Genomic DNA, 24,188 nt, shown 5'->3' with positions numbered 1-24,188 from the left:
AGTCATAATCCGACAATTTTTGAAAAAAACGGATCCGCCAAAAAAGGGGTGGATCCGTTTTTTCCCCCCTAGACTTACATTATTGGCGGATCTTGACGGACGGTCATCCGTCACCCCTGTTTTTTGATGGATCCGCCAAAATATTCCTGGCTCTCGGGCGGATGAGATGGACACTGCAACGTTTTTTCTTGTTGACGGTCCGCTATTTTCATGTGCGCATGCCCGGAAGCTTTGCTCCGGGATCATTTTTAACCCAGTAATGCCGTTCCGGGATCGTAAAAAAAATTCTCTCTCTCTCTCTCGTTTTTCCGGGCACGAGTTCCTTTAAAATTCAACCTTCACCGGACCCGTCAAAACAACGGTCCGGTGCCCCACGTTGCTATCAATCCACCGACGGATCCGTTTTCCGCCATTTTCGCGGATTACAGCTGATCTGAAAAACAGACGTGTGAAACAGGCCTTATGTGAAGAAGAGAGCAGTTATAAAAAGCAGCCTTCCCCCTGAAGGACCCGACACATAGTGATTGCAATACACCGCATGTAATTCTTTTCTCCTGTGGTGGTGCTGCAGGGAAATTATGCCTTTACAGCTCCCTACAGATCACAGATGATCGCTGGTGATAACTTGTTAACTTTCTAACAAAAAAGGGTTTGTAAACAAAAAAAGGGAAGGAGAAGCTCTTTAAATTTTCAGATTCTGCTTCGCAGGGTGCAAACAATCTTAAATTGACTGATACGATCCAAATTATACATTGTCTTTTTTTATGTCCAGTGAGTTTTTTGCACGTGGTTCAACAAACTTTGCACAAACAATGGTATTAACAAACATGAGAAACTTTGTATAATATCTTAGGGTACCGTTACACCTAGCGACTCACCAGCGATCCTGACCAGCAATATGACGCGGTCAGGATCGCTGGTGAATCGCTAGGTGGTCGCTAGTGAGCTGCCACTCAGGCAGATCTCACCAGCGACATCGCTGGGGACGGGGGTCGCTACTTACCTGTCAGACGCGGCGATCCTGCGTCCTCCCGCCCGGCTCCACGCGTCGCTCGTCGTCACAGCAGGAGGCGCCGCAGGAAGTGGCCGACGAGGAATGGTCCAGCAGCTTCTCGCGCGATCAGCGATAACCAGCGGGGGAGCCGGTCGGAGGTAAGTATCACATGCAGCGATATCGCTAGCAATATCGCTGTAACGTCACAAAATCGGTGACTTTACAGCGATATTGCTAGCGATATCGCAGTGTGTAACGGGGGCTTTAGCAGAAAATATCCTTCTTTTTCCACTTATGAGCCACTTGTTCTCCTTCCTCCCTTTCCTCCTTAACACGATTTATTGAAAAATTGCTAAAATCTGCCCTACTTATAAGGAGACACTTGCCGCTCACTGAGGGATCAGTTTACAGCCATCCACTTAAGTTTACAGGGAGGAGTTGTAAAAGGAGGGAGAAGTGGAGTGAGAGAAAGAGTCAAAGAGACTCATAGATCTCTGCTGTGCTTTCTTGTTAGTGTATTGTTTCTCTTCAGAGCTGGATTCAGTGCTACATTGCTCAGAATGGCTGTACAGTTGTGGCCAAAAGTATTGACACCCCTGCAATTCTGTCAGATAATACTCAGTTTCGTCCTGAAAATGATTGCAAACACAAATTCTTTGGTATTATTATCTTCATTTAATTTGTCTTAAATGAAAAAAGCACAAAAAGAATTGTCCTAAAGCCAAATTGGATATAATTCCACACCAAACATAAAAAAGAGGGTGGACAAAAGTATTGGCACTGTTCAAAAAATCATGAGATGCTTCTCTAATTTGTGTAATTAACAGCACCTGTAACTTATCTGTGGCACCTAACAGGTGTTGGCAATAAGTAAATCACACTTGCAGCCAGTTGACATGGATTAAAGTTGACTCAACCTCTGTCCTGTGTCCTTGTGTGCAGCACATTGAGCATGGAGAAAAGAAAGAAGACCAAAGAACTGTCTGAGGACTTGAGAAACCAAATTGTGAGGAAGCATGAGCAATCTCAAGGCTACAAGTCCATCTCCAAAGACCTGAATGTTCCTGTGTCTACCGTGCGCAGTGTCATCAAGAAGTTTTATGCCCATGGCACTGTGGCTAACCTCCTAGATGTGGACGGAAAAGAAAAATTGACAAGAGATTTCAACGCAAGATTGTGCGGATGTTGGATAAAGAACCTCGACTAACATCCAAACAAGTACAAGCTGCCCTGCAGTCCAAGGGTACAACAGTGTCAACCCTACTATCCATTGGCGTCTGAATGAAAAGGGACTGTATGGTAGGAGACCCAGGAAGACCCCACTTCTTACCTCGAGACATAAAAAAGCCAGGCTGGAGTTTGCCAAAACTTACCTGAAAAAGCCTAAAATGTTTTGGAAGAATGTTCTCTGGTCAGATGAGACAAAAGTAGAGCTTTTAGGGCAAAGGCATCAACATAGAGTTTACAGGAGAAAAAAAGAGGCATTCAAAGAAAAGAACACGGTCCCTACAGTCAAACATGGCGGAGGTTCCCTGATGTTTTGGGGTTGCTTTGCTGCCTCTGGCACTGGACTGCTTGACCGTGTGCATGGCATTATGAAGTCTAAAGACTACCAACACATTTTGCAGCATAATGTAGGGCCCAGTGTGAGAAAGCTGGGTCTCCCTCAGAGGTCATGGGTCTTCCAGCAGGACAATGACCCAAAACACACTTCAAAAAGCAGTAGAGAATGGTTTGAGAGAAAGCACTGGAGACTTCTAAGGTGGTCAGCAATGAGTCCAGACCTGAATCCCATAGAACACCTGTGGAGAGATCTAAAAATGGCAGTTTGGAGAAGGCACCCTTCAAATATCAGGGATCTGGAACAGTTTGCCAAAGAAGAATGATCTAAAATTCCAGCAGAGCATTGTAAGAAACTCATTGATGGTTACCGGAAGCGGTTGGTCGCAGTTATTTTGGCTAAAGGTTGTGCAACCAAGTATTAGGCTGAGGGTGCCAATACTTTAGTCTTGCCCATTTTTGGAGTTTTGTGTGAAATGATCAATGTTTTGCTTTTTGCTTCATTCTATTTTGTGTTTTTTCATTTAAGACAAATTAAATGAAGATAATAATACCAAAGAATTTGTGTTTGCAATCATTTTCAGGAAGAAACTGAGTATAATCTGACAGAATTGCAGGGGTGTCAATACTTTTGGCCACAACTGTATATTGTTCTCATGCTGCTAATAGAGCTGGATTCAGTGCTACATTGCTCTGAATGGCTGTATATGGTTCTCATGCTGCTAATAGTTCTAGCAATACATAGCCACTTCAATGAGGGATCAGATTACAGCTGTCCATTTAAGTTTATGAAGAGGGTTGGAGGATGAATAGAGTAAGGCTGGGGTCACACTAACCTGCGTAAAATACGGTCAGTATTTTACATGCGTAATACGGATGACAGACCCCTAAACAGTGCTCCGTATGTCATCCGTAATCAAGGTGTGGTCGCGTATTTTGCGCATGTCAGCATCCGTATGTAATCCGTATGGCATCCGTATGGTGAGATTTTCTCGCAGGCTTGCAAAATGGACATATAATGGAGCCCTATGACAGTTTTAATAAAGAAATGAAAGAATAGATATAGACACATAGAATGCATATATATATATATATATATATATATATATATATATACACTCACTGGCCACTTTATTAGGTACACCTGTCCAACGGTGTGTTAAGACTTAATTTCTAATCAGCCAATCACATGGCGGCAACTCAGTGCATTTAGGCATGTAGACATGGTCAAGACAATCTCCTGCAGTTCAAACCGAGCATCAGTATGGGGAAGAAAGGTGATTTGAGTGCCTTTGAACGTGGCATGATTGTTGGTGCCAGAAGGGCTGGTCTGAGAATTTCAGAAACTGCTGATCTACTGGGATTTTCACGCACAACCATCTCTAGGGTTTACAGAGAATGGTCCGAAAAAGAAAAAAAATCCAGTGAGCGGCAGTTCTGTGGCCGGAAATGCCATGTTGATGCCAGAGGTCAGAGGAGAATGGGCAGACTGGTTCGAGCTGATAGAAAGGCAACAGTGACTCAAATTGCCACCCGTTACAACCAAGGTAGGCAGAAGAGCATCTCTGAACGCACAGTGCGTCGAACTTTGAGGCAGATGGGCTACAGCAGCAGAAGACCACACTGGGTACCACTCCTCTCAGCTAAGAACAGGAAACTGAGGCTACAATTTGCACAAGCTCATCGAAATTGGACAGTAGAAGATTGGAAAAACGTTGCCTGGTCTGATGAGTCTCGATTTCTGCTGCGACATTCGGATGGTAGGGTCAGAATTTGGCGTAAACAACATGAAAGCATGGATCCATCCTGCCTTGTATCAACGGTTCAGGCTGGTGGTGGTGGTGTCATGGTGTGGGGAATTTTTTCTGGGCACTCTTTGGACCCCTTGGTACCAATTGAGCATCGTTGCAACGCCACAGCCTACCTGAGTATTGTTGCTGACCATGTCCATCCCTTTATGACCACAATGTACCCAACATCTGATGGCTACTTTCAGCAGGATAATGCGCCATGTCATAAAGCTCGAATCATCTCAGATTGGTTTCTTGAACATGACAATGAGTTTACTGTACTCAAATGGCCTCCTCAGTCACCAGATCTCAATCCAATAGAGCATCTTTGGGATGTGGTGGAACGGGAGATTCGCATCAGGGATGTGCAGCCGACAAATCTGCGCCAACTGTGTGATGCCATCATGTCAATATGGTCCAAAATCTCTGAGGAATGCTTCCAGCACCTTGTTGAATCTCTGCCACGAAGAATTGAGGCAGTTCTGAAGGCAAAAGGGGGTCCAACCCCTTACTAGCATGGTGTACCTAATAAAGTGGCCAGTGAGTGTATATATGTATTCTATGTATGTATATCTATTCTTTCATTTCTTTATTAAAACAGTCAGTGTGAGTTTACTGTATAGCGCACTGAATTGCCAGCTTTGCTAAAAGACACCTGGTGCGTATTTCTCGCAGGTCACACGTGTGCTCCGTGTGTAATCCGTATTTTTTTGCGCACCCATAGACTTGCATTGGCGTACTACGGGAGTAGTACGCTGACAATCGCAGCATGCTGCGAGTGGCACGGAGCGTAGAATACGGATGAGAAATATACGGCTGGTGCGAGGGACCCCATAGAGAATCATTTGTCCGTGTCTAATGCGTGCTTTTTGCGCCTCTCACGCACCCGTATTCCTCGCCAGTGTGACTCCGGCCTAAGAGAAAGACGCAAAGAGACTTTGCTGCTGATTTGTAGTTTGTGTATTATCTCACTACACTGCTATATAAAGAATTTTATCTCTTCTCAGTGCTAGATTCATATCTACACTGCTCAGTACATCTGTATAACATTTTCCATGCTGCTGTGTTTTATCTCACACCTGTTATAGAGTCACAACTACACTACTCAGTACTGCTGTATAACGTCCTCCTTGTGGTTGTTGTTACTGTCTAGTTAGTGCTTTGTCTCATCACAGTACTATATTCATGGCTATGGTGCTCAGTACTCCTGTATAACTTCCTCCTTGTTGTTATTACTATCTAGTCAATGGTTTATCTCACATTGCTCTAGATTCACAGCTTCACTGCTCAGTACTACTATATAACGTCCTCCATATTGTTATTAATATCTAAATAGTGGTCTATCGCATCACAGTGCTACATTCACAGCTACTCTGCTCAGTACTGCTGTATAACAATCTCCTTGCTATTGTTACTATCTACAACTACACCGCTCAGTATAACATCCTCCATGCTGTTGTCACTCTCTAGTTAGTGTTTTATTTCACACCAGTTCTAGATTTACAGCTACACTGCTTAGTCCTCCATGCTGCTGATGCTGAACATATAATATATGATTTACCTATACATAATTATCCATCACTGTAGGATATTTGTTTTCATACAGCAACAAAAATATTCACTAGATGGTTGTCAGAGCCCATTTACTGTCTGGATATAGCTACTATTTAAATGACTCCAGACAAGATTTTATGTAGGTCTCATTAAGGTAATTTTTATTCAATGTTTTAGTCCAGGTGAACTCTCCAGATCATCGGCTCACTGTGTATGATGAGAAAGAACAAACATGGCGGCTGGTTTGCTCTTCCTTGGTGAATGCAGCAGTGGCGACGCTAAGCTGTGAAGATATGGGCTTCATCAGGTACAGAGATTTCTCCAAGTCATGAGTTTTTCCTAACTTTATATAGAGAGTAAAGTTACTAGAGATGAGTTAAAAAATTCCTAGAACCCTGGTCTAGCAGTCATGCCAGTATCTTTTAGCCGTCCGACCTGCGCAGAAAGTTTCCAGGTCCATAAGTTTAATCTATAAAGATGTCAAAACCAAAGGTTCATAGGTAATGTTACTCTTATATTCCCCAAGTGAAGAAAGAATGGATGGGGGATGTACATGGACCATGAAGAGGCACCATGTAGAGATGTTATTATGAAGTCCCATATTTGTATTTATGGCCCTGTTTGATAATGTTGCAATATTGTATCAATTACAATACATAGGAATTTTGATGCATGTTATATCAGTCTCTCTACTGTCTTCTTAGGGCCATAAGCCACCAGGTGCTTCGAGTGGAAGTGGCAGGAACGAACGGCACATCAGGGTACTACTGTGTGCATAGATCACTATTAGGCAGTGCCCAAAGACTTCATGATGTGCTGACCGTGTGGTAAGTGTCTATGTCTAGTATCTGCGAGCTAAGGATGTTGTCATAAAACCTCTTTGGTTTCAATGTCATCTAAGAAAGTCCTAAAATATCAGTGTTTAAAGATTTGCTTTTTGTTCACCATTTGTGATGAGCGAGTATACTCGTTGCTCGGGTTTTCCTGAGCATGCTCCGGTGTCCTCCGAGTATTTTGGCATGCTCGGAGATTTAGTTTTCCTCATCTCATCTGCATGATTTGCAACTGCTAGACAGCTTGAATATATGAGTGGAATGCCTGTTTGTTAGGGAATTTCCACATGTATACAGCGTGTCTACAAGTCGCAAATCATGCAGATTAGACGACAAAAACTAAATCTCCGAGCACGCGAAAATACTCGGAGGACACCCGAGCAACGAGTATACTCGCTCATCACTATTTACCATCCAATCTGATGGAACTGAAGAGGATCTGTAAAGAGGAATGGCAGAGGATCCCCAAATCCAGGTGTGAAAAACTTGTTGCATCATTCCCAAGAAGACTCATGGCTGTACTAGCTCAAAAGGGTGCTTCTACTCAATACTGAGCAAAGGGTCTGAATACTTATGACCATGTGATATTTCAGTTTTTCTTTTTTAATAAATTTGCAAAAATTTCAACGTTTCTGATTTTTTCAGTCAAGATGGGGTGCAGAGTGTACAATAATGAGAAAAAAATGAACTTCTTTGAATTTATCAAATGGCTGCAATGAAACAAAGAGTGAAAAATGTAAAGGGGTCTGAATATTTTCCGTACCCACTGTATAATTTACTCCTGACTTCCTGCAGTCTACACTACAGGAAGCTCACCGCATATCATTTTCATTGCTATAGATACTTATGTAGTGAGCACCTCCTAGTGATGACTGTATAAATCTGTATGTAGTGAGCTCCCTCTAGTGGTGACTGTATAAATCTGTATGTCGTGAGCTCCCCCCAGTGTTGACTGTATAAATCTGAATGTAGTGAGCTCCCCCTAGTGGTGACTGCATAAATCTGTAGGTAGAGAGCGCCTCCTAGTGATGACTGTATAAAACTGCATGCAGTGAGCCACCCCTAGTGGTAGCTGTATAAATCTGTATGTAGTGAGCACCCCCTAGTGGTGACTGTATAAATCTATCTGTGTGTAGTGAGCTCCCCTTTGGGGTAGCTGTATAAATCTGTATGTAGTGAGCTCCCCCTAGTGGTAACTGCATAAATCTGTATATAGTGAGCTCCACCATGTGGTATCTGTATAAATCTGTAGTGAGCTCCCTCTAGTGCTCCCTTTTGGGGGTGAATGTATAAATCTTTATATAGTGAGCTCCATCTACTGGTGGCTGTATAAATCTGCGTGCAGTGAGCACTCCCTAGTGTTGTCTGTATAAATCTGTATGTAGTGAGCTCCCTCTAACTGTGGCTATATATATCTGTATATAGTGAGCTCCCTCTAGAGGTGACTGGATATATCAGTATGTAGTTAGCTCCCTCTAGTAGTGTGTATAAATCTGTATGTACTGAGCTCTCACTAGTGGTGGCTGGGTAAATCTGTATGTAGTGAGCGTCTCCTAGTGGTGACTGTATAAATTGGTAAGTAGTGAGCTCTCACTAGTGGTAGCTGTATAAATCTGTGTATAGTGAGATCCCTCTACTGGTGGCTGTATAAATCTGTATGTGGTGAGCACCCCCTAAAGGTGTCTGTATAAATCTATATGTAGGGCGCTCCCCCTAAAGGTGGCTGTATAAATGTGATTGTAGTGAGCTCCCCCTAGTGGTAGCTATATAAATTAGTATATAATGAACTTCTCCTAGTGGTTGTATAAATCTAAATGCAGTGTGCTCCAGTTAGTGGCTGTATAAATCTGTATGTAGTGAGCTCACTCTAGTGGTGGCTGTATACAGTATATATATATATATATATATAGTGAGCTCCCTCTAGTGGTGACTGTATATATCTGTATGCAGTGAGCTCCCTCTAGTGGTGGTTTTATATATCTGTATGTAGTGAGCTATCTCCAGTGGTCGTTGTAAAGACGAAAAAAGAAGGTAGCACTCCATATGTCTTTCAGGTGAAAATGTGCTTTTTTCAGACCCACATGGCATGGCATGGCTATATAGCTGTATGTTATGACCTCCCTTTAGTGGTGACTGTAGAAATCTGTACGTAGTCAGCTCCCCCTAGTGGTGGCTGTATAAATCTGTATTTCATGAGCTTCTTATTGTGGTGACTGTATAAATCTCTATGTAGTGAGCTTTTCCTAGTGGGGGCTGTATAAATTTGAATATGGTGAGCTTACTCTAGTGGTAGCTGCATAAATCTGTATGTAGTGAGCTCCCTCTAGTGGTGACTGTATAAATCCATACAGAGATCTTACACAGTAGTGATATTAATCATCCATCCACTCTCTTCCCCTCCTCTCAGAAACCTGCAAGCAAGGGGTACATAATCAATTTTCAATAGCCATAAAAGAAAGGTTCCACATAGTTGTGGTACTCATACCTCCCAACTTCATAAGAAGGGAAAGAGGGACAAAGGCTGCGGCCCAACCGCAGCCATTTAGCACTGATGATAACAATGACTGGTACTGAGGGCACAGTGGCTGGCATTATGGGCACAGTGGCTGGATCTGAGAAAGAGAAAGAAAGAGCATAGAGAGAGAAAAAAGAAAACAGAGAAAAAGAGAGAAATAAAGGAGAGAGAAAAAGAAAGATCAGAGAGAGAGAGAGAAAGAACAGAGAGAGAAAGGAAGAAAATAGAGAGAAAGAAAGAGGGAAAGAGAGAAAGAACAGAGAGCGAAAGAAAGAACAGAGAGAGAGAAAAAGAAAGAGGGGAAAGAAAGAACAGAGAGAGAAAGAAAGAGGGGAAAGAAAGAACAGAGACAGTAAGAAAGAAAGAACAGAGAGTGAAAGAAAGAACATAAGAAAGAACAGAGAGAAAAAGAGGGAAAAGAAAGAAAAGAGAGGGAGAAAGAAACAAACAAAGAAAGAACAGAGAGAGAGAAAGAAAGAGGCGAAAGAACAGAGAGAGAAAGAAAGAAGGGAAAGAAAGAAAGAAGAAAGAGAGAGAGAGAAGAAAGAAAGAACGAACAGAGAGAAAGAAAGAACAGAGAGAGAGAAAGGAAGAACAGAGAGAGAAAGAAAGTAAGAAAGAACAGATTAAGAAAGAGGGGAAAAGAACAGAGAGAGAATGGAAAGAACAGAGAGAAAGAAAGAAAGAAAGAGGGGAAAGAAAGGACACAGAGAGAGAAAAAAGAAAACAAAGAGAGAGAAATAAAGGAGAGAGAGAAAGAATGAACAGAGAGAGAAAGAAAGAACAGAGAAAGGAAGAATAGAGAGAGAAAAAAGAGGGGAAAGAAAGAACAGAGAGTAAAACAAAGAACAGAGAGAGAGAAAGAAAGAGGGGAAAGAAAGGACAGTGAGACAAAGAAAGAAAGAACAGAGAGCGAAAGAAAGAATAGAGAGAGAAAGAGCGAACAGAGATAGAAAGAACAGAGAGTGAAAGAACAGAGAGAGAAAGAAAAAGGGGAAAGAAAGAACAGAGAGGGAGAAAGAAAGAAACAAAGAAAGAACAGAGAGAAAAAGAAAGAGGGTAAGAAAGAAAAAGAATAGAGAGAAAGAAAGAACAGAGAGAGAAAGAAAGAGGGGAAAGGACAGAGAGAAAGGAAAGAACAGAGAGAAAGAAAGAGGGGAAAGAAAGAACAGAGAGAGAAGAAAGAACAGAGAGAGAAAAAAAAAGAAAGAAGAGAGAGAAATGAAGAACAGAGCTAGAGAAAGAAAGAGTGGAAAGAAAGAAAGAACAGAAAAAGAAAGAAAGAACAGTGAGCGAAAAAAGAACAACTAGAGAGAAAAAACGAACAGAGAGAGAAAGAAAGAACAGAGAGCGAAAGAACAGAGAGAAAGAGAGGGGAAAGAAAGAACAGAGAGATAGAAAGAAAGAAACAAAGATCAGAGAGAGAAAGAAAAAGGGGTAAGAAAAAATAGAGAGAGAAAGAAAGTAAGAAAGAAAGAGAAAGAAAGAGGGGAAAGAACAGAGAGAAAAAGGAAAGAACAGAGAGAGAGAGAAAGAAAGAGGGGAAAAGAAAGAGAGAACAGAGAGAGAAAGAAAGAACAGAGAAAGAGAAATAAAGAAAGAAGAACAGCGAAAGAAAGAAAGAACAGAAAGAAATAAAGAAAGAAAAGAGAGAAAGAAAGATCAGTGAGCAAAAGAAAGAACAGAGAGAGAGAAAAAATGAAGAGAGAGAAAGAAAGAACAGAGACAGAGAAACAAACAGAGAACAGAGAGAGAAAGAGGAGTAAGAAATAAAGAAGGAAAGAACAGAGAGAGAGAAAGAACAGAGAGAGAAAAAAAGAGAAAGAAAGAAGAGAGAGAAAAAAGAAAGAACAGAGAGAGAAAGAAATAAAGAAAGAACAGAGAGAGAGAGAAAGGAAGAACAGAGATAGAGAGAGAGAAAGAGGGGAAAGAAAGAACAGAGAGCGAGAAAGAAAGAAAAAAATGAGAGAAAGAAAGAGCAGAGAGAGAAAGAAAGAACAGCGAGAGAAGGAAAGAACAGAGAGAGAAAGAAACAAAGAAAGACCAGAAAAAGAAAGAACAGAGAGAAAAAGAAAGAAATAACAGACTGAGAAAGAAAGAACAGAGAGAGAAAGAAAGGAGAAAGAGAAAGAAGGGAAAGAAAGAACAGAGAAAAAGGGGAAAGAAAGAAAGAACAGAAAGAGAAAGAAAGAAAGAACAGAGAAAGATGGGAAAGAAAGAACAGAGAGAGAGAGAAAGAAAGATGGTAAATAAAGAACAGAGAGAGAAAGAAAGAGAAAAAGAACAGAGAGTAAAAGAAAGAGGGGAAAGAACAGAGAGAGAAAAAAAAGAGGGGAAGAAAGAAAGAAAGAACAGCGAGAGAGAAAAAGGAATAATGAACAGAGAGGAGAGAAAGAAAGAGGGGAAAGAGAAAGAAAGAGGGGAAAGAACAGAGCAGAGAGAGAAAGAAAGAAAGAGGGGAAAGAAAGAAATAACAGAGAGATAGAGAGAAAGAAAGAGGGAAAAGAAAGAAAGAAAGAATAGAGAGAGAGAAAGAAAGAAAGAACAGAGAAAGAAAGAACAGTGATATAGAAAGAAGGGACTGAAAAAAAGAAAAGAGAGATAAAAAGAAAGAGGGAAAAGAAAGAAAGAATAGACAGGGAGATAGAAAGAAAGAGGGGAAAGAGAAAGAAAGAAAGAAAGAAAGAAAGAAAAAAAAAACAGAGAGAGAAAGAAATAAAGAAAGAGGGGAAAGAAAAAAGAACAGAGAGGGAGAGAAAAAGATAGAGGATAAAGAAAGAAAGAAAGAAAGAAAGAATGGAAAGAGAAAGAACGAAAGAAAGAAAGAACAGAAAGAGAAAGGAAGAGGGGACAGAAAAAAAAACAGGGAGAGAAATAAAGAAAGATGGGAAAGAAAGAATGAAAGAAAGAACAAGGAGGAAGAGAGAAAGAAACAGGGGAAAGAAAGGACAGAGAGGGAAAGAAAGGACAGGGAGAGAAAGAGGAGAAAGAAAGAACAGAGGGAGAGGGAAAGAAAGAAAGAAAGAGAGAGAGAAAGAAAGAGAGAGAAAGAAAGAAAGATTAGCGAGTGAAAGAAAGAACAGAGAGAGAGAAAGAAACAGAGAGAGAAAGAAAGAAAGATCCTATAAAGATACTATAGCAGCCCGGCTCCCATTACAGTGCCCACCTGAGCCTCCCGGTGCAGGACATATCATGATCCGTTCACATGGCCAGCATCCCGATTCCACGGTGATCCCGTTGTCCGCGCTGTCAGAGGAGGACACGGTGATGGATCTGAAGCATTCACTGAAGTGCCTCCTTGGTTCCGTCACAATCTCCTCCCGAAATTACCTGATTTACGGTCAGCTTCCAGCATGTCACTTCTGGTGGAACATGTAAATCAATCAGCCGCGGAGACACCATCACATGTTTCTCAACGCAAGCAATGACTAGCCAGGTCTTTCACCGGGAAGGAACAACCACGGGAAGGGCAGTCTCCAATGAAGGAAACCACCTATGCCAAAACATGGTATCCATCCACAGACAGCTGTTTCGGGGTATTGCCCCTCATCAGTGTGGAGTAGGAAACTGGCTAGTAGGAGCAATGCCTAGTAAAAGACTGCGAAAATGAGGATGCGTTGAGAAACATGTGATGGTGTCTCCGCAGTGTTGGATGTTGATCTCCATGAGGTCACTCATCCTCATTTTCGCAGTGTTTTACTAGGCATTGCTCCTACTAGCCAGTTTCCTACTCCACACTGATGAGGGGCAATACCCTGAAACAGCTGTCTGTGGATGGATACCATGTTTTGGCATAGGTGGTTTCCTTCATTGGAGACTGCCCGTCCTGTGGTTGTTCCTTCCCGGTGAAAGACCTGGCTAGTCATTGCTTGCGTTGAGAAACATGTGATGGTGTCTCCGCGGCTGATTGATTTACATGTTTTTGCATATTTCCCATAAGGGATGGGGGCATTGCTCTAGAATCACTGCGTTGAGAAACATGTGATGGTGTCTCCGCAGTGTTGGATGTTGATCTCCATGAGGTCACTCATCCTCATTTTCGCAGTCTTTTACTAGGCATTGCTCCTACTAGCCAGTTTCCTACTCCCCACTGATGAGGGGCAATACCCCGAAACAGCTGTCTGTGGATGGATACCATGTTTTGGCATAGGTGGTTTCCTTCATTGGAGACTGCCCTTCCCGTGGTTGTTCCTTCCCGGTGAAAGACCTGGCTAGTCATTGCTTGTGTTGAGAAACATGTGATGGTGTCTCCGCGGCTGATTGATTTACATGTTTTTGCATATTTCCCATAAGGGATGGGGGCATTGCTCTAGAATCACTGCGTTGAGAAACATGTGATGGTGTCTCCGCAGTGTTGGATGTTGATCTCCATGAGGTCACTCATCCTCACTTCTGGTGGAACGTCATGTGCAAGTTTTAAAGTGCTCCTCGGGGCTCGCCGTGTACTCCTGTGTCTGCGGAAAAAGTAAGCTCTTGGCCGGGGCAGCGGAGCTGGATCCGAGACTGTTGGGAGGTATGAATGCTTCCCACCGCACACCTTGTACACGCACGGCTCCGCACACGTCATACACATACGGTGCCGCTTCATAAACCTCGTACACACGGCTTTGCTCCGCTCCGTACACACGCGGCTCAGATCCGTACACTTCGTACACAAGGCTCCATTTCATTCACCCCGTACACACGCGGCTCCGCTCCGTAGCACCCCGTACACACACACGACTCCATACACTTCATACACACACGGCTCCACTCCGTACACCAAGTACACATGCGGCTCCGCTGCGTTCACCTCGTACATACACGGCTCCGCTCCATACACCTCGTACACGCTCTGCTCCGCACACCCCATACACACGCGGTTCCGCTCCATACACCTCGTACACACGCGGCTCCGCTCTGTACACCTCGTACACACGTGGCTCCGGTCCGTGCACATCATACACAAGCGGCTCTGCTACGTACACCTTGTACACAGACAGCTCCACTCCGTACACCTCGTACACACAAAGTTCTGCTACATCCACCCTGTAAACCCCTCCTGATGCCACACATAAATTTTCCCTTACCCAGCACCATGACAACCAGCACAGCAGAGTCCTGCATATACTGAGGCTTTTGATCATGTGACCCCTGATTCCTCCCCTCCTGTGACCTCATCACAGGTCCTGTGCACATAGAGGAGCCTAACGATGTCATTGCTGGGATTTATCAGTGAGGGGGTGTGGTGTGTCTCTCTGGGAGGGCGAGGAATGGATGGGGTTGGTGCATGGGGGGCATGACGGCTCAGTGCAGTGCAGGAAAAACAAGCTCCTATCCAGGACAGTGGGGCAGGCAGTCAAAATCGGGACTGTCCCTCTGGATCTGGGACGGTTGCGAGGCTTGGTGTTACTTATCACCATTTAGCTCCCTCTTATTGCCAAAGCCTTTCCCCCTTAAGAAGTGTAAGGGTTCATCAGGGAATCCACGGTTGAGGGCTTTAGAATTCCCCTTGGCCAAAGTCAATGCTGTGTGTCGCAGAGTGTATTGTTGATTAATATCACTACTGTGTTAGATATCTTTATGGCAATCTGATATCTAGTTTTGTATCCATCTCTCTGTTGCTCTCTAGATAAAAGAGAGAACTCCACTGGGCACTAGGTATTGCACTAAGGGAACAAGATAATGTGAGATCCCTCTTGTGGTGACTGTATAAATCTATATGTAGTGTGCTCCCTCTAGTGGTGACTGTATAAATCTGTATGTGGTGCACTCCCTCTAGTGGTGGCTGTATAAATCTGTATTTAGTGTGCTCCCTCTAGTGATGGCTGTATAAATCTGCATGCAGTGATCTCTCCCTTGTGATAGCTGTATAAATCTGTATGTAGTGTGCTCCCCCTAGTGGTGACTGTATAAATCTGTATGTAGTGAGCTCCCTCTAGTGGGGCTGTATAAATCTGTATGTAGTGAGCCCCCTCTAGTGGGGCTGTATAAATCTGTATGTAGTGAGCTCCCTCTAGTGATGGCTGTATAAATCTGTACGTAGTGAGCCCCCTCTAGTGGGGATGTATAAATCTGTATGTAGTGAGCACCTTCTAGTGGTGACTGTATAAATCTGTATGTAGTTAGCTCCTCCTAGTGGCAGCTGTATAAAGCTGTATGTAGTGAGCGCCTCCTAGTTTTGACTGTGTAAATCACCATGTAGTGAGCTCTTCCTAGTGCTGGCTGGAGATAAACCTCATGACAGTGTCACAACAAGCAGAATAAGCTGGTCAGTTACTAGACCTCTTCCACAAGGAGTGTCATGCAGAAACCCCAAAGCTTAACATATTATAATGTTCCTGTCTGTAGAGTATATGATGCATAGAAAATAATTCTGCTTTTTTCTTCCTCCACAGTGAGTGTCCGAGTGGTCAGTTTCTCTCTGTTCAGTGTCAAGGTAATGCCCTGATAAGTACCCCAGTCTTAGTACACAAATAGTTTTGGCTTTGATCAGATGAAAGTCCAGATAATGTATGGATCATCACTCGCTGTTTTAACATTTAGCTAGAAAATATTTACTATTATAAGAAGAGAATATTTTTCTTTACATTCCAGTTATGACACTTAAAGGAATTTTGCAGAATTATGTTTTGCATTGTTTTCATTATTTTTTTTATTTTTATATATTTATTTTATATTTCATTATATCCTTTTTACTCCCAGAGGTTAATAATCTGTGAGTATCCTATATTTCTGTCAGCTACAAATGTATCCACTGTAGACAGACCTCTGTGATATAAAGTTGTGCTCAAAAGTTTACATACCCCAGTAGAATTTTTGCTTTCTTGGCCTTTTTTCAGATAATATGAATGATAACACCAAAACTTTTTCTCCACTTTTGTTTACTGGTTGGGTGAAGCCACTTACTGTCAAACCACTGTTTTCTCTTTTTAAATCATAATGACAACCCAAAACATCCAAATGACCCTGATCAAAGGTTCACATACCCCATTTCTTAATACCATGTATTGCCCCCTCTAAGATCAATGACTGCTTGAATTCTTTTGTGGTAGTTGTGGATGAGGTTCTTTATTTTCTCAGATGGAAAATCTGCCCACTCTTCTTGGCAAAAAGCTTCCAGTTCCTGTAAATTCCTGGGCTGTCTAGTATGAACTGCACGCTTGAGATCTCCCCAGAGTGGCTCAATGATATTGAGGTCAGGAGACTGAGATGGCCACTCCAGAACCTTCACATAATTCTGCTGTAGCCAATGACAGGTCGACTTGGCCTTGTGTTTTGGATCGTTGTCATGTTGGAATGTCCAAGTACGTCCCATGCAAAGCTTCCGGGCTGATGATTGCAAATTTGCCTCCAGTATTTTCTGACAACGTGCTGCATTCATCTTTCCTTCAACTTTGACCAAGCTTCCTGTGCCTTTGTAGCTCACACATCCCCAAACCATCTGCGATCCATCTCCGTTTTTTACAGTTGGAATGGTGTTCCTATCATCATAGGCCTTGTTGATTTCTTTCCAAATATAATATTTCAATTTTGGTCTCAACACTATAAATTACCTTGTTCCAGAAGTTTTGAGGCTTGTCTCTGTGCAGTTTTGCGTATTGTCGGCAAGATACTTTGAGGCATTTGCACAGGAATGGCTTTCTCCTGAAAAAAATATTGTAGAATTGAGAGTCCTCAGTGGTTGATACCTTTTAATGGCTAACTGAAAAGATGGTAACAAATTGCAAGCTTTCGAGACTACTCTGATCTCTTCATCAGGCAAGACTAATATAACATCTGAAGAATCACATATTTATACACAACACAGCACAGAAATAATGCAATAGATAAGACAAGTGACGTGAAGCAGAATTATCATTATGGGAGAGGGATAGACATAAAAATTGGAACAGTTCATAGATAAGGAGTCTGAATGTTTAATTGTCCTCTGATTGGGGTCTGATTCTATGCTGTGATGCCCCCAGAAAGTCTGAAGAGCAAATTCCTTAATTGATGTAAAAAGACATAAATCCATGCGACCCATTCATTCCTGTTTCAAAGGTTGTCATAAATTTGTACTCCCAGACCCTCCTGTCTTTCTGAGATTTGAAGTTCCCTTTTAAAACAAGTAATTTAATGTCCATGATGCTATGACCGGGGATACAAAAATGTTTTACCACAGGTAGATCCATTCTTTTTTCTCTTATTGTGTGGTGATGAGAATTCATGCCTGTTCTCAGTTTTTGCCCGGTCTCCCCCACATACAGACATACAGACAAGATAAATATCTCCAACTCACATCGGGACTACAAGATCCCAGGTACTTTCAGCTGCATCACATCTAATGTGGGGTACTTAATTATTTGTACTAAATGTCCAACTGGGAGTCTGTATGTGGGGGAGACTGGGTAAAAATGAGAACAAGGATGAATTCTCATCGCCACACAATAAGAGAAAAAAGAATGGATCTACCTGTGGCAAAACATTTTTGTGTCCCCAGTCATAGCATCATGGTCATTAAATTACTTGTTTTAAAAGGGAACTTCAAATGTCAGAAAGACAGGAGGGTATGGGAGTATAAATTTATGACAACCTTTGACACTCTCAATGCAGGAATAAATGTGTCACATGGATTTATGTATTTTTAATTCAATTAAGGAATTTGCTCTTCAGACCTTCTTTGGGCATCGCAGCACAGAACCAGACCCCAATCAGAGGACAATAAAACATTCAAACTCCTTATCTATGAACTGTTCCAATTTTTATGTCTATCCCTCTCCCATAATGACAGTTCTGCTTCACATCACTTGTCTTATCTTTTGCATTATTTCTGTGCTGTGTTGTGTGATTCTTCAGATATTGTATTTGTCTTTATGCCTGATGAAGAGACCTGAGTAGTCTCAAAAGCTTGCAGTTTGTTACCATCTTTTCAGTTAGCCATTGAAAGGTTTCAACCACTGAGGACTCTCAATTCTAAATATTTTTTCTATCTACTGGCTAACATGGTACAAATATATATATGGTTTTCTTCTGGTGACTCGACCATGCAGCCCATTTTTCTTCAAGTGCCTCTTTATTGTCCATCTTGAAACAGCCACACGGCTGGTTTTCAGAGAGTCCATTATTTCAGCTGATGTTATTTGTGGGTTTTTCTTTGCATCCCGAACAATTTTCCTGGCAGTTGTGGATGAAATTTTAGTTGGTTTGCCTGACTGTGGTTTTGCTTTTACAGAGCCCCTGGTTTTCCATTTGTTAATCACAGTTTGAATGCTGCTGCATTATCAATTCCTTGGATATCTATTTGTATCCTTTTCCTGTTTTATACAGTTCAACTACCTTTTTCCATAGATCCGTTGACAATTCTTTTGTTTTCCCCATGACTCACAATCCAGAAACGTCAGTGGCTGGATGAAAGATGCAAGAGTCTGTCAGGATCCCAGAATCTCACTCAGCTTTTATGCACACACACTGATTACAAGCAAACAGATCACAGGTGAGGATGTTACCTATAGTAGTCATTCAAACCCATTTGTGTCAATTTCTGTGCATGTTATCAGGCCAAAATCACCAGGGTTTGTGAACTTTTGGATGTTTTGGGTTGTCATTATGATTTAAAAAGAGAAAACACAGTAGTTTGACAATAAATGGCTTCACCCAACCACTAACCATGAGTGGAGAAAAAGTTTTGTTTTTTTCCTTCATATTCTCTGAAAAAAGGCCAAGAAAGCAAAAATTCTGCAGGTGTGTGTAAACTTTTGAGCACAACTGTAAGCACCCTGTCCTGCAGACTGATACATTGTAATATGTGTCTGATCAGGAATAAAGTTGCACTGCTTCTGTGTTTCACTTTCAGATGATTATCTGGACTGGATGCAATTACAAATATAAACAGCAACAGTTTGTTACAATGTATAAACTTGTAAACCAGACAGAGAATAGTCCAGTTGTGAGGACATGAATCAGAAAATATGTAGGAAAAAGCAGCTCAGGGAGAGGGGAGACTTTTCAAGGGGGATATCCTCAATTATGACCTCTCTGCAGATTGTGGACGTAGGAAGATGGCCGTGGACAGAATTGTCGGGGGACAAGATGCCGCCCTAGGTCAGTGGCCGTGGCAGGTCAGCTTGAAATATGATGGTACCCATCTCTGTGGCGGCTCGTTGATATCCAGTGAGTGGGTCCTCACCGCTGCCCACTGCTTCCCCGAGTAAGTAACCAGACCACAAAGAGGAGAACAGTGAAATGTGAATTCAGGGCAGGAGATGATCACTTTACGTATCTGTATCCTCAGGAGAAACCGTGTGGTGGGTCTGTGGACCGTGTTTGCAGGGGGTGTCTCGCATCTCTCGCCCCGTGGATTTGTGCACAGTGTGAAGAGTGTTATATATCACGCCGGATACCTACCCTTTATATACACAGACAGTGAAGAAAACAGCAATGACATTGCCCTGGTGCATCTGCTCACCCCACTCATACTCACAGGTAACACTGAGCACTACGATCTGTGAGAAAGCCGTCACCAAGGACAAGTCATGAAGGATGAGATAAGCCCTGGATCCAACAATAATCCCATAAAACATGTACATTTAACACTAATTATAACATGGCTCAAGAACTGTATCAATATATGTATATACAGAGTGACTGCACCAGCAGAACAGTGAGTGCAGCTCTTGGGTCTAATACAGGAGGTAACTCAGGACCAGTAATGTAATGTATGTACCCAGTGACTGCATCAGAAGAATAGTGAGTGCAGCTCTGGAGTATAATACAGGATATAACTCGGGATCAGTAATGTAATAGTATGTACACAGTGACTGCACCAGCAGAATAGTGAGTGCAGCTCTGGAGTATAATGCAGGATATAACTCGGGATCAGTAATGTAATGTATGTACACAGTGACTGCACCATCAGAATAGTGAGTGCAGCTCTGGGGTATAACACAGGATGTAACTCAGGATCAGTACAGGATCAGTAATGTAATGGATGTGCACAGTGACTGCACCATCAGAATAGTGAGTGCAGCTCTGGGGTATAATACAGGAGGTAACTCAGAATCATTACAGGATCAGTAATGTAATGGATGTACACAGTGACTGCACCAGCAGAATAGTGAGTGCAGCTCTGGGGTCTAATACAGGAGGTAACTCAGGATCAGTACAGGATCAGCAGTGTAATGTATGTATACAGTGACTGCACCAGCAGAATAGTGAGTGCAGCTCTGGGGTATAACAGGATGTAACTCAGGATCAGTACAGGATCAGTAATGTAATGTATGTACACAGTGACTGCACCAGCAGAATAGTGAGTGCAGCTCTGGGGTCTAATACAGGAGGTAATTCAGGATCAGTACAGGATCAGTAGTGTAATGTATGTATATAGTGACTGCACCAGCAGAATAGTGAGTGCAGCTCTGGGGTATAATACAGGAGGTAACTCAGAATCAGTAATGTAATGAATGTACACAGTGACTGCACCAGCAGAATAGTGAGTGCAGCTCTGGAGTATATTACAGGATATAACACAGGATCAGTAGTGTAATGTATGTACATAGTGACTGCACCAGCAGAATAGTGAGTGCAGCTCTGGGGTCTAATACAGGAGGTAACTCAGGATCAGTACAGGATCAGTAGTGTAATGAATGTACACAGTGACTGCACCAGCAGAATAGTGAGTGCAGCTCTGGGGTATAATACAGGAGGTAACTCAGAATCAGTAATGTAATGAATGTACACAGTGACTGCACCAGCAGAATAGTGAGTGCAGCTTTGGAGTATATTACAGGATATAACTCAGGATCAGTAGTGTAATGTATGTACACAGTGACTGCACCAGCAGAATAGTGAGTGCAGCTCTGGGGTCTAATACAGGAGGTAACTCAGGATCAGTACAGGATCAGTAGTGTAATGAATGTACACAGTGACTGCACCAGCAGAATAGTGAGTGCAGCTCTGGAGTATATTACAGGATATAACTCAGGATCAGTAGTGTAATGTATGTACACAGTGACTGCACCAGCAGAATAGTGAGTGCAGCTCTTGAGTATAATACAGGATGTAACTCAGGATCAGTAATGTAATGTATGTACACAGTGACTGCACCAGCAGAATAGTGAGTGCATCTCTGGGTTATAATACAGGAAGTAAATCAGAATCAGTAATGTAATGTATGTGTCATGATCCAAGCCGGGTTTTGTATCCTGTCTCTCTTTCCCGGTCTGATCATGTCAAGAGTTAACTTTTCTCTGCTTCGTTCTGGCGTCAGGTCGGCTATTTCTCTCCACTGAATCCTGCAGGCGGTGTCAGTTATAGTTTCTGCCTACGGAGTGTGTAGCTGACTCTGCGTACCCTGATTCGGCCTGCTGCTTCTGTGCAGTTCTGCAGCAGATTTGGCCCTGCAGAACTGCAGCAGAACTGCACGTGATGTACAGTACCATTTAAGGCTATGTAAAACAAAAAACGCTGTGCACATGCTGCAGATTTTTCCGCGCAGATTTGGTGCAGAATAAGGGTGTGTGCACACGTTGCAGATTCTGCTGTGGAATTTTTTGCGCAGATTTTGCTAAATCCGCAGGTAAAATGACCTGCGTTTTACCTGCAGATTTAGTGCAGTTTTATTGCAGTTTTTGTGCAGATTTCCCCTGCAGTTTTACACCTGCGGATTTCTATAATGGAGCAGATGTAAAACTGCAGCAGAACTGCACAACAGAAGTGACATGCACAGCGTTTTTTATTTTACATAGCCTTAAATGGTACTGTACATCACGTGCAGTTCTGCTGCAGTTCTTCAGGGCCAAATCTGCTGCAGAACTGCACAGAATCTGCACCGTGTGCACATAGCCGAAGTGTAGCTCTGTAATTTTACTATGTATAAAAATATACCATTCTGTGCTTTTCTAGAATACATACAGCCGGCTTGTCTCCCTGCTTTGGGGCAGCAGATTGTAGATGGAAAATTGTGCACAGTTACTGGATGGGGTAACACGCAGTATTTTGGTGAGTGATGTCTGTATTGACACACACTCGGTATATACTATTCTCATCTCTTGCTTACAATTCATTCATCTTTCCATCCAGGTCAGCAGTCGGACATTCTGCAGGAAGCATCGGTGCCGATAATAAGTAATGCTGTCTGCAACCAACCAGAGTATTACAACAATCAGATCACAGGGAAGATGTTCTGCGCTGGATACTCTGATGGGGGGATTGATGCCTGTCAGGTAGGTGACCCTCTTATACTGAGTTCTGCACGCAATTCCTTGGATACAATAGTGTATATATTATATGTAGGTGCCGCATCGGTTAGCTAGTTCTTCCTGGTGTCATGTCAGAGTTATGCTGTGTGCTCTAAGCCAATCAGATCACCGCTTCATCCTTCTTTCTTACAGAAGTGATTCTGCAGCTGCATCTCCTTCCTTCCTCTCCTCTTATCTAAAGGTGCTTCTCTCAAAATTAGAATATCATTAAAAAGTTAATTTATTTCTGTTCTTCAATACAAAAAGTGACACTCATGTATTATATATAGTCATTACAGAGTGATTTCACGTGTTTACTTCTGTTAATGTTGAGGATTATGGCTTACAGCCAATGAAAACACAAACGTCATTATCTCAGTAAATTAGAATAATTAACAAAAAACACCTACAAAGACTTCCTAAGCGTTTGCAAGGTCCATTAGATTGTTTCACTAGCTCCACAATTATGGGAAAGACTGCTGACCTGACAGATGTCCAGAAGGCAGTCACTGACACACTCCACAAGGAGGGCAAGCCACAAAAGGTCATTGATATAGAAGCTGGTATCCAAGCATATTAATGGAAAGTTGAGTGGAAGGAAAAAGTGTGGTTGAAAAAGGTGCACAAGCAACCGGGATAACCGCAGCCTTGAAAGGATTGTTAAGAAAAGGACATTCAAAAATGTGGGGGAGATTCACAACACAGGACATGGGCTACAAGTGTCGCATTCCTTGTGTCAAGTCACTCATAACTAGAGTTGAGCGAAATGAGTCGAAAAAATTCAAAAGTCGCCGACTTTTGGCAAAGTCGGGTTTCATGAAACGAAACCCGACCCTAGGATGAGGTCGGCCACGAGGTCGGCGACTTACGCGCCAAAGTCGCGTTTCAAAAGTTTGTTTTGCGCTCTTTTTCAGCCAATCAGGATCCACGGACACTGTGGGCAACGTGATGACACAGGCACGGGTCACCACCATCTTTCAGAAGGGCATGCAAGTGATTGGCTTGCTTTGGTGGGTGTCACAGGGGGTATAAAAGGGCGTGCACGCCGACCGCCATCTTACTTCTGCCGATCTTAGTATAGGGAGAGGTTGCTGCTGATTCTGTAGGGAGAGCGTTAGGCAGGGAAGAAGACAAAAAAACTGCTTCTGCTGCTAGCGATTTGGCCTGCACAACACACCAGTCACTGTGTGTGCAGTGCAAGGGGAGGCTATATAGTGGTGTATCAGTGGTGTTGGTTGTTGGGCTGCCTTCTAAGGCTTCCTGACATTCCTGCATTGCTGTTTACCCACTGCTCCGCAAACTGCTTTTTTAAAAGCAATCCCAATTTTTTTTTTTTATCCTGCTGAGAAGACAAAAAAACTGCTTCTGCTGCTAGCAATTTGGCCCGCACAACACACCAGTCACTGTGTGTTCAGTGCAAGGGGAGGCTATATAGTGGTGTATCAGTGGTGTTGGTTGTTGGGCTGCCTTCTAAGGCTTCCTGACATTCCTGCATTGCTGTTTACCCACTGCTCCGCAAACTGCTTTTTTAAAAGCAATCCAATCTCCCTTATCCTCTAGTCACTTTTGTCACAGCTGTGCCATCGAGCCTGTCACATAGCGCTCAGATATTCATTGGGCCTCACACAATCCAAAAGTGTCCAGTGTCCAAAAGTGTGTGCAGAGATTCAAAATCTCCCTTATCCTCTAGTCACTTTGGTCACAGCTGTGCCATCGAGCCTGTCACATAGCGCTCAGATATCAGTG

The 24,188-nt window shown here is 42.6% G+C and overlaps 1 protein-coding gene across 3 annotated transcripts in view; it reads left to right on the top strand.

Moving 5' to 3' along the window:
- Positions 1-24,188, top strand: part of HPN (hepsin) — a 76,520-nt gene that overhangs the window by 36,451 nt on the left and 15,881 nt on the right. For all 3 annotated transcript variants that reach the window (XM_073570487.1, XM_073570488.1, XM_073570489.1), the window contains 7 exons: positions 6,076-6,205; positions 6,603-6,725; positions 15,624-15,664; positions 19,249-19,414; positions 19,499-19,689; positions 22,108-22,203; positions 22,285-22,427. In XM_073570487.1, coding sequence (XP_073426588.1) covers positions 6,076-6,205; positions 6,603-6,725; positions 15,624-15,664; positions 19,249-19,414; positions 19,499-19,689; positions 22,108-22,203; positions 22,285-22,427 — 890 coding nt within the window. The remainder of the gene's footprint in view (positions 1-6,075; positions 6,206-6,602; positions 6,726-15,623; positions 15,665-19,248; positions 19,415-19,498; positions 19,690-22,107; positions 22,204-22,284; positions 22,428-24,188) is intronic.

Source organism: Dendrobates tinctorius, unplaced genomic scaffold (assembly GCF_039654945.1).
Source record: "Dendrobates tinctorius isolate UK_male_01 unplaced genomic scaffold, ASM3965494v1 ptg000028l, whole genome shotgun sequence".
NCBI lineage: Eukaryota > Metazoa > Chordata > Amphibia > Anura > Dendrobatidae > Dendrobates > Dendrobates tinctorius.
This window is presented reverse-complemented; position numbering and strand designations above follow the sequence as displayed.